This window comes from Vicia villosa, linkage group LG4 (assembly GCF_029867415.1).
Source record: "Vicia villosa cultivar HV-30 ecotype Madison, WI linkage group LG4, Vvil1.0, whole genome shotgun sequence".
NCBI classification, from domain to species: domain Eukaryota; kingdom Viridiplantae; phylum Streptophyta; class Magnoliopsida; order Fabales; family Fabaceae; genus Vicia; species Vicia villosa.
Genome location: NC_081183.1, coordinates 190,590,411 through 190,601,166, shown reverse-complemented (window position 1 = coordinate 190,601,166; position 10,756 = coordinate 190,590,411). Strand labels below are relative to the sequence as shown.

Genomic DNA, 10,756 nt, shown 5'->3' with positions numbered 1-10,756 from the left:
TTTCTTATTTTTAAACAATCTAGAGTGCCAACTAAACAAATTCTGAAACAAACAACCATCCATTAGAGATGTTCTAAAATCCTTCGTATCATTGTTTGTGAGTGATACTATGGTATAAAATGACAACATATCAGTCATATACCAAGCATTCAATCCTATTACGCATGAAAGAAATTTTTTAAGGATTTTAGTGAAGTATTTAGAATGGACATGACATGTCTAACTAATCAATGTACATCAGAAAAATTCTCAAAGAGGAAAAGTAGCCAAAGGAAATCTGAAAATGATGCTGCAAAAAACATCACCACAACCCGGCGAAATTTCCAACAAGTCAACAACTACAATTCTTAGAGGAAAAGTAGCCAAAGGAAAACCAAAAATGATGCTGCAAAAAACCATCACGACACCGCAAAATTTCCAACCAATCAACAACTACAAATCCGTCTTTCATAATTGCGTTTGAATGAGATGATAGAGATCTTTATCAGCTTAGAATCTAGTTCTATGAGTAAGGTGTGAAATCTTCTGAGAAAATTTTTTCCAACTTGAAAATTAATCTTTGCAATTGCTCGCAGAGAATATCCAGCTCATAAAAAAAAATCAATAAAAGTCAGGAATGGCGGCTAAAAGACTTTGACCCTAAAAGTCACAATTTGTGCTTAGTAGTTCTCTTTTCAATGATAATAATCAGGTAGCTCCAAATTGAAAGTAAATTTCAAGCTTCAAAGATGTGCAGAGAAAAAACCTTATCCACATCATCTTCTATGCAATCCATTTTATGCTTCTTCAAAAAGTTCATGGTAGTTGTGCTACTCCATCAAACATGTGAGGCAACAATTAGTACTACTAATAACCAAACATACTGTCCACCTTCTTCATGCGGCGAAATCACAAACATCAAACATCCATTTCGACTTAAGAACGATCCAAAAACCTGTGGTGATCCTCGATACGAGTTTTCCTGCGAAAACAACAAGACAACCTTAAAACTGTTTTCAGGTAAATACTATGTGAAATCAATCAACTACAATAACTACACAATAAGAGTAGTTGATGCTGGAATTGAAGAAAATAACTGCTCCGCCGTTCCTCGGTATTTCTTAACTGCTTCCAATTTCACAAGCTACTACAATTATAATTACCAAGGGAATGATCCATACGATGTGAATTATCCAGCTTGGTTGGGACATGTAATATACTTGAATTGTAGCAAACCAGTGAAGAACGATCATAGGTACGTGTATGTGGATACATCTTCTTGTAGAATCAACTCTACTGGCCATGGCTATGTTTATGCCATCGCTGGAGACATCGAAGCTGGGAGATTAAGCGTCGATTGTCGCGTGAAGATTGTTGCTACATCATCAGCTTCTTTTTTTAAGTCCAATAGTGTTGTGGAGAATGATATAGACACTCGAAAGCATTTTACGTATGAGGAAATTCATGAAATGCTTAGCTATGGATTTTACCTTTCGTGGATGAAACGTGGATGTGAAGATTCATGCGACACTGACCAAGAGTACTGTGGCTTGGATGAAAAACATGGTGTTCTTACATGTGCGTCTAATTTTTGTACCACTCCATTGGGACATACCATCATGTGTGGTAAGTTGAACTTCATCTTTTCATATTTATAAGTTTTGTTCTATGTTTATTATTGAATTAGAGCTAACATATTTTGTGATTTTTTTTTTCCCTTCTAGAACACATGTCAAAGCTGCGCATATTCATGGAAGGTAAGAAATTTTTACTTTTTCTATAGAGCTTTATTTTCATTCTTTTTAACAAGACAAATGAGTAGAAAATACTTTGAACTTTGATTCGGTGGAAACCTACTAGGAGAAACAAATAGGACCCACTCTTAAATCTTGAAAACTTAAACTCAAAATGAGATGCATCATGATCACATAGTAGATAGAGAGGAAAAATACACTGGTTTAAATAATAAAACTCGTAAAAAATGGGGCGGGTTCATGATAGATATTAGTATTTTTATTATTTTTTTCAGAAAAACTTAAATCTGTATCAAACTTAGTTAAAGCGGAGTTTCTCTAACAAAATCACAGCATGTTCGGATGGATATTTGCAAGTATGGATTTTTTTACGGTGTCTATTACAAGATAATTGTGAGGAAAATTAATGAGCGATAACGATTTCAACAGAGTACATAATGGTTTGCAAGAAATATTTGGTAATTAAAATTGCGTCCAACTTGAGAATTTTGTTGTATTATTGATTGGTATTTAGACTACTGAATTAAACACAAAGGAAATGTTGATTTGCTGCTTTTTGAAAATATCGTAAAACTCCACCATCTTTAGCCTTTGAGGATAAGGTAGCTTGGTATCGATTTTGAACAAGTTTCCTCCTTTTCAAATTTATGAACCCCTTTACTTCAATAAATTTCTTCCCCCTTGTGGAAAAGGTAGCGTGATGACTGGATTAGGCCATTTGATTTTATGTTGAGGGGTTTCAATAGCTTCATCATTTGAAATTTATATAGAATCACTACCACCCTTTTTGAATTTAGGAGGTTTTGGTTCAATCAGTTTTCATCTTTCATGAGACCATTGCTCCTTAGATTACAGACATTTCATCTTGGAAGATTTTGAGAAACTCATTGTAAGAGATGTTGAGTAATTTGGTCCACTTTAGCTTCATAATTTTTTATTGAAGAAACTTGATTCTAATGGAAAACATGTGTTTCTTTTATGATATCATTGGTTTGTGAAGCTACAACATTGTTTGTAATAATAGCCCTCTTCCAAAGGGTTAATTCCTAGTCATCCTTCTAGGGTAGAACTAGAGGTTGATTCGATAGACCTTTGTGTTGTGTTGGTATTTCCATAGACAAAAAGTTGGTGTCCTAGTATTGTTATGATGATGACCCTCTTATTTGTTAATAAAGTTTATGGCTTCCATTTGACCTAGTTTTCTAAAAGTCCATTTATGAACTTGAGATTGAAAAATACATACTTTAAATTAAATTCTAAATTTATGGTGAATAAAATTTACTTTGCCAAGTTTTGTGAAATTGAAAACTTCAATCACATCAAAAAATTTAATGTGTGAGACAAAGAACAATAATAACAAAAAAAAAACACCTGAAGGAACAAAATAATCTATTTACTTTTAAGAAAATCCACAACAAACAAAAATAAGATAATAAACAAGAACACCAAAAAATCTACCCAATTTGATTAAACGAATTACTTTGGAGGAGAAATCAATTCTATGATTTATTATACTTAAAAGTTTTTACAAGAGAATAGAAAAGAGTTACTGAAAAATAGTAACCCAAGTTCTCAAGAACAAATCTTATTTTTTACCAAGTATTTTCTTATCTCTCAAACTCCCTATATATGAATCACACAAGCTCAAGGTGTTTAGAAGGGTTTCCCAATTCATTAATATACTTCCAAGAGTTTTCCAAATTCCAAAAACTTTAAGAAATTTTTACCTTTTTCTTTCTAAGTATTTCAATAAGATTCCTAACCCTTCTCTCAGTCTTCAGCTTTAAAGTCTTGAAGCTTCTAAAGTCTCAGTCTTCCCAAACAACATGGTTCTTCAACCATATTCGACTCCACGTGCTTTCAAATGCTTCACTAAAGGTCCCAGGTTTTTTAGTTTTGCAACCCTTCAGCCACATTTAAACCATAACACCCAAGGCCACCATAATTGTATCTTTGAAATAGTACAATCCCTTTCATTTCCTTAGTACAAGTCAAATTATAATCAAAGGCCTCAATAATCATTCCCCGACTACTACTGTTATCAATCACAGGAACCTCGACTTCAAACTGATTCTTCTCCGCCATAGTTTCTAAAACCTTCATATCTAAGTCTTTACTTTTCCTCTCCTGACAGAACTTACTAAAAGTAATACATCTACGCATGATGAACTTGGATCATCTAGGTTCCACTTCACATAGCTCATAACCCTTACCACCTCTTGGATAGTCATTTAAGATACAATCCAAAACTTTACCATCTAGCTGGATAAGCTTGATTTTATCAATAAGAAAAACTTTCACAACCTTTAAAACAAAGAATGTTACAATTTTCCTACTCCAAATCTCCATAAGTGTTTGGAAGTTTATTCCTATAAATTAGCATCTCCTTACCAAGTAAGCAGCTTTGTCATCAACCTTACCTAAGAAACCCAATGACAACTTAGTGGTCAAATACGTTATTATTCCTTGTCTCTTGGAAAACTCATTAAAGTTCTCTCAAACAACCTCCAAACATTTATCGTTCCTTGACCTCAAATCCCATAGTTTGTTCTTGTCATGAAAGTCTTAACTATTGATGATGAGAGAACAACAACATTAGAACCTTCTAAAGTATTTAAATAACATATTTTAGACTCTTTAGCCATGATCACTTCACTGCATAAAATATTCAACTCCCCAAGTTCATGTCTAGTGCAATAGCATAGATCGTCAAATATGCTTAAGGTTACCAAATTTTTCCTTAGTTATGGAACATACCTCACATTGTGTAGAAGAAATTCATGATCATTGAACATTTCAAGTCTGATTGTACAAATACCATGAATCTTACAAGCCTTGTTGTCACCAAGGAGAAATACTCCAACTTCCCACAACTTCAAAATCTTAAAGTATTCTTTCCTTTGACACAGAGCATCATGAGCCCATGACCCAACTCTCTTCAGTATTCAAACTCAACATCAGTAGTGCATCATCTCTGTCATAACTATCATCATCTAAGAAAAATAAAATCTAAATAGAATTTTCATTATCCTTCCTTTTGTGACATTCCTTCATGAAGTGACAAAGTTTCTGACAAATAAACCATTTTAACCTTAACTTGTTAAACTAATTGGATTTTGAGATATTTATATGTTCACTTCCTTCTCTTGAGACACTCAAGCCATCATGACTATTTTTAATCTTCAAATATTTCTTCCATAAAAATAATTTGGATCTCACAGCCCCCCGGACTTCATCCAAAGTTATAGTAAATTTCTTACCATAAAGAAGAGAATCCTTGATTTGCTCAATGAATTTATTTATGAGCTTAACAAGAGTATAACCTTGTCCCATCATCAATCTTTACCTCAATTTTCTCTAGATCATCAATGATCTTGCGAAATTAGGCAAACTTCTCCATTATGGATTCATTCTTTACTATTCGAAATGAGTAGAGTTGTTTCATACACAATGTGTAATCCAAAGACTTATTCATATAAAAAGAATCAAAATTTTCCCACATCAAAGCCGTAATATTCTCTTTCTATACTTCCTTTATCACTAAGGAAAAAAATAATGGCACTTCTGGCCTTATCCACCATCTCGATCTTCTCTGATTGTGTTAGGTGTCCAGGAATTAATGTCCCACCATTCAATGCTTTGACGCACTTTTATTTAGTTAAGATTGCTTTCATATTCACTTTCCATAATCCAAAATCATTTTCTGTGAAAAAAACTTCTGAATCTTTAATTTTAGAACACGTGTTTGCTTTCTTGCTCACCTGTAAGCAAAATCCAGTTGGATGCCACTTGTTTTGAAATTGAAAGGTTCAATCACACCAAAAAAATTGATGTGCGCGAAAAATAACAATGGTGACAAAAATAAATGGTCTAAAAGAACAAAATAACATGCTAACTTTTTAAGCAAATGCAGAACAAGCAAGAAGAAGATAAAAGACAAGAACACAATCAAACTTGTTTACCCATTTTAATAAAACGATCTACTCTAGAAAGAGAAATTTTTTCTGATTCACTATATATTCAAAAGTTTTTTCAAGAGATTAAAAAAGAATTAAAAGAAAATAGTCACTTAAGTTTCCAAGAACAAATCATATTTTCTACCAATGAACGCCTTCGTGGCTCTGGACCTTTCCGTCAACATTTGTACTTATTTTAAACTTTCTAACAATCTCAAAACATGTTTTCTCTCAGCTTAACGCTATATTACACAATTTCAGTGTTTCTTCATACTTGTTTTTTTTCAAAAAAAATTGTGTTGAATGTACTAAATTTAGCACCCATGATCACCTATCAACTTGGATACTAAATTTAGCACCTCTTAGTTATGTTAATTCTTTAAATATCTCTATAAATTTCTTTAAAGTTATATTTTATTAAATACATAGCATAAAATATTTTATATTGACACATATTTTTTGAAAACCAAAAACCAATAATATATAAATAGTCGGTTTAGATTAAATAACTACAAATAGAAATTAGTTGGCATAAGTATAACTAAATGGATTATTTTTCATGAACATATAAATAGAAGCTAATTTGTTGTTATTAACATTTTTTTCTTGTATGTTATGATCTAATGCTTTACTTTGACTACAATTTATTGCAGATATTATACTTGGCATTGTTAAAGGTAATATTTTACCCTTTTTTTAACATTTGTTTCTACGTAATTATTTTTCATTTATATGTTAATACTTGTACACCAATTATATTATTTTAGAATTTTATTCATAAATAATAGAAAAAAGAGTATGCACTCACAATGTAAAATATTTTTACACTGTCAAGCAATCACAAACGTGTATCCCGTCAAGTCACATTTTTAATTTTAAAATGCTAATATGACATGGCTGAATATTATAATTCTATTAAATGATTGTGTAAAACTAACTTACACTGACAAGCACTACCTTTTAAGCTCTATAAATAATATCTTTAATTTTCAAGTCTCTATTGGAAGTTAAGAGAGAAAAAAGGGACCACTTTGAAAGACAGGAAGGAAAAGGGGAAAATAGAACAATTATCAAGCAATAGAAAGTACACGTCTATAAAATATTATCCCCTATTCAATTTCTTTCCAAAATCTCACTCTATTATGTTATTACAAAGTGACATTCGAGCTTAGATTTCAATAAAAAAAATCCTTCCAAAGTTATGATAATGGTGCATAAAAATGAAGTATCATATTGGAGCACGTGATATTTGGGAGTTCGTTGAAAATTTATATAATTAAGAAATCACAAGATGATGATTCTTTAACTCAAGTACAATGACATATTTTTAATGATTCGAGAAAGAGCGAAATGGAATTTCTTTTTCACGTATCAATCATGTAATGAAAATAGGTCTTAGAAATTCTCAAATGCAACATCTATTAAGGAGGCATGTTATAAGTTTAAGGAGGCATGTTATAAGTTTCAACCATTTTACTGAGGTGAATACAACATAAATAAGCCTATTGAAATTATATGGATATCACGGTTTTCCATTTTGAGAGTTGAATGGATGGGGTTTGAGTGTGAACAATTCCATGTTCTATAAATCAAATGTTTACTTTGTTATACTATTCTTTTTTGTTTAGTATTACTTTTTCATTGGAGGAAGACATGTAGTATTATAAGACTATTGAAATAATCTTCATTTCCCATTTATTTTTTGGAGTGCAAACATTTTCTAAGAGAAATATCAAGATAAAAATAAGTGTAATAGAGTGTATAAGTTTTGTATAAAAAGAGATGTTGAAAGATCAATATTCAAAGTTCACTATATTTTACTTTTCATTTTCCTCTCACTGAATTTTCAAAGCCATGTAACTATATATATATATATATATATATATATATTATTATTTTCTAATATAAAACTTGTGCAGGACTACTGCATATACATGGCATGACCAAAAGCTCTAAATTAGGCAAGGGATTTTCCGATTCTAAAATTGTCATTGAGATAGGAAAAGTAAGTGGTATGTATCTCTTGCCATCATTTACAGTGAGATTTACACTTGGCTTAATGGTTTTCTTTGTGCTATTGATATATACATTTGGAAGAAGACATATATCAATATATGAAAATATTGAGAATTTTCTTCGTGGAAATACCCTAATGCCCATAAGGTATTCATACAGAGATATAAAGAAAATGACTAAGAGTTTCAGAGACAAGTTAGGTGAAGGAGGATTTGGTTCTGTTTATAAAGGAAAGTTAAGAGGTGGGAAATTTGTTGCCATAAAGATGTTGGACAAATCTAAGGGTAATGGACAAGATTTTATTAGTGAAGTCGCAACTATAGGAAGGATACACCATGCCAATGTGGTGAGACTTATTGGATTTTGTGTAGAAGGATCAAAACGTGCACTTGTGTATGAGTTCATGCCTAATGGGTCTCTTGATAAATATATTTCATCTAAAGAGGATGTTATCACACTAACTTCTAAGAAAATGTACGCCATATCTCTTGGAGTGGCTCGGGGAATTGCTTATTTGCATCAAGGTTGTGACATGCAAATTTTGCATTTTGATATCAAACCCCATAACATTCTTCTTGATGAAAACTTTATCGCCAAGGTTTCTGATTTTGGTCTTGCAAAACTTTATCCTAATAACAATAGTATTGTCCCTTTAACTGCAGCAAGAGGAACAATTGGCTACATGGCTCCTGAATTATTCTACAAAAATATTGGAGGAGTATCCTACAAAGCTGATGTGTATAGTTTTGGAATGCTCTTGATGGAAATTGCAAGTAAAAGAAGAAATTTGAATTCACAGGTAGATCGTTCAAGCCATGTTTTCTTTCCTTTTGAGATTTATAATCAATTGGTTGAAGAAAGAGAGATAGAAATGGATGAATACACAAACGAGGACAAATATAATGTAAAGAAGATGTTCATAACTGCATTATGGTGTATACAATTGAAACCAAGTGATCGTCCTGCAATGAACAAAGTAATAGAGATGCTCGAAGATGATATTAAAAATATTGAAATGTCTCCAAAGCCTTCTTTATATCCAAATGAAATTATTGAAGAAGAACTCAAATTCAACTCCCATGAAATTGAATTGGAAGTTGATAATAGTTCTAATAGTTTTATTAAGGAAGATACCACAAAGCCGTTAATGATGAATTATGCTTGATGATTTCTAGTTGTTCATTAGTTTTCAAAAGCACCCATACATAAGAGAAAATGTGTCTATAATAATGTAATATTTGTTTTCCAAAAATTCGTCACTTTTAATTATAATTCTACAGTTTATCATATATAAAAATATATTATATAAAATAAATATCATTGCATAAAAATGTGAATAACATTGTAATTTGATAAATTTATTTTAATTTTTTATTCATAACTCTTCCAAACAATCTATATATCATAAAAAATAAGACTGTATAAGTGTTTATTATATCTATCTACATTAGCTTTTATGTTTTTAAGATTAACTTTTTAAAGAAATTTGTTTAATATTGTATTATTTTCCTCCCTTAATTTTCATAGTATGTTCACCTTCAGCCATCGAAGAAAACAATCTTCACATCCATTTAAAATTGTTTGATAAAAAATTAAAAAAAAATATTTTATTTTTTTATAATTGATATTTTATTTAAAGTGAGTCATTTTTCACTAAATAGTTTTAATTAAAATTTTCAAAAGGATTTTGTTTGGGTCGTTTAGGTTGAATATTTTTCATAGCTGATGATTGAAGTTCTTTATTTGTTCATACTTATAAGTGTTTCGAAAATATTTATTCTTAGTTATAAGAGTTTGTGAGATATTGGATCGAACTCTAGTATTGTCGAAAGGTAGCTTCTTGGTTCGACAGTTCGACAGAGTTAAGCATGAAGTCGAAGGATTGTTCACATGCTGGTGTCGAAGTGTGCATGCTGTAGTCGAAGATGGGTCTAGCATGCAGATGTCGAAGATGTTAGGGTTGTTAGCATGTTAAATTAGGTTTTAGTGTTTAAACCCTAATTTGTTAAGTTAGCTTGTTTATTAAGTTGGCTTGTGTAATGGGCCTTGCTGAAAAAGCCCATTAGTTAGTATGTTAGGTTTTATTATAAATAGCATACTAGTCTCTCATCATTGCTAAGCTGCAAATCCTAATTTAGGGTGAGAGAGGTTATTTGTTATTCTTGTAAACTTGTAATCTTGTTTTAAGAGAAAGTGAAAGAATAGCAGTTATAACCAATTCTTGTGTTCCTCTTCTTCCTTGTCCTTTATTCTTCCTTGTTTTATACTTTGTTCTTGGCATTGAATTCACAACAAATTGGTGCGGTGAGCGTGGATAAGATGCCTTCAACAAAGTATGAGATTAAAAAGTTCACCGGAGTGAATGATTTCGGTCTGTGGCGCTTGAAGATGAAAGCCCTACTGGTTCAGCAGGGTTGTTTGGAAGCGTCGAAGGGAGAGGCAGCCATGAATGCTGCATTAACGGCAGCGGAGAAGACAACTATGATCGAGAAAGCACACAGCGCAATTCTGTTGAGCCTTGGTGATAAGGTTCTACGACAGGTATCAAAGGAGACGACGACATCAGGGTTATGGGCGAAACTTGAAAGTTTGTATATGACCAAATCGCTGGTAAATCGACTCTACCTGAAGCAGGCTTTGTATTCATTCAAGATGGTTGAAGACAAAGTGTTGGCTGAGCAGTTGGATATGTTCAACAAGCTGATTCTTGATCTTGAAAATATCGATGTAACGATTGATGATGAAGATCAAGCGCTGTTACTATTGTGCGCTTTGCCTCGATCACATGCTCACTTCAAAGAAACTCTCTTGTATGGAAGGGAGTCCCTGACCTTTGAAGAAGTTCAATCAGCCCTATATTCAAAGGACCTGAACGAACGAAAGGAGCATAAACCTTCGACTGTTGGTGAAGGTTTGGCCGTTAAAGGAAAACTCTTACGAAAGGATGGTAAGTTCGACAAGAAGAAAGGCAAAAGCCAGTCAAAGACTTACAGTGGCGAAGCATCTGGCATTCGATGCTACCATTGTAAGAAGGAGGGTCACACAAGAAAT

At 32.1% G+C, this 10,756-nt stretch overlaps 1 protein-coding gene across 1 annotated transcript; it reads left to right on the top strand.

Moving 5' to 3' along the window:
• The first annotated feature begins 452 nt into the window (after positions 1–452).
• Positions 453–9,036, top strand: LOC131596485 (LEAF RUST 10 DISEASE-RESISTANCE LOCUS RECEPTOR-LIKE PROTEIN KINASE-like 2.1). The gene is made up of 4 exons (XM_058869143.1): positions 453–1,605; positions 1,704–1,736; positions 6,343–6,366; positions 7,609–9,036. The coding sequence occupies exons 1-4, from the start codon at positions 729–731 to the stop codon at positions 8,868–8,870; spliced, it is 2,196 nt and encodes a 731-aa protein (XP_058725126.1). The 5' UTR covers positions 453–728; the 3' UTR covers positions 8,871–9,036.
• Positions 9,037–10,756: the final 1,720 nt, after the last annotated feature.

Bases quoted from the DNA above. Each gene is read 5' to 3' on its own strand.
- LOC131596485 (XM_058869143.1), top strand. From the start codon at position 729: ATGTGCAGAGAAAAAACCTTATCCACATCATCTTCTATGCAATCCATT. The intron at 1,737-6,342 runs GTAAGAAATTTT...AATTTATTGCAG, and splicing joins GCTGCGCATATTCATGGAAG to ATATTATACTTGGCATTGTT. The intron at 6,367-7,608 runs GTAATATTTTAC...AAACTTGTGCAG, and splicing joins TATACTTGGCATTGTTAAAG to GACTACTGCATATACATGGC.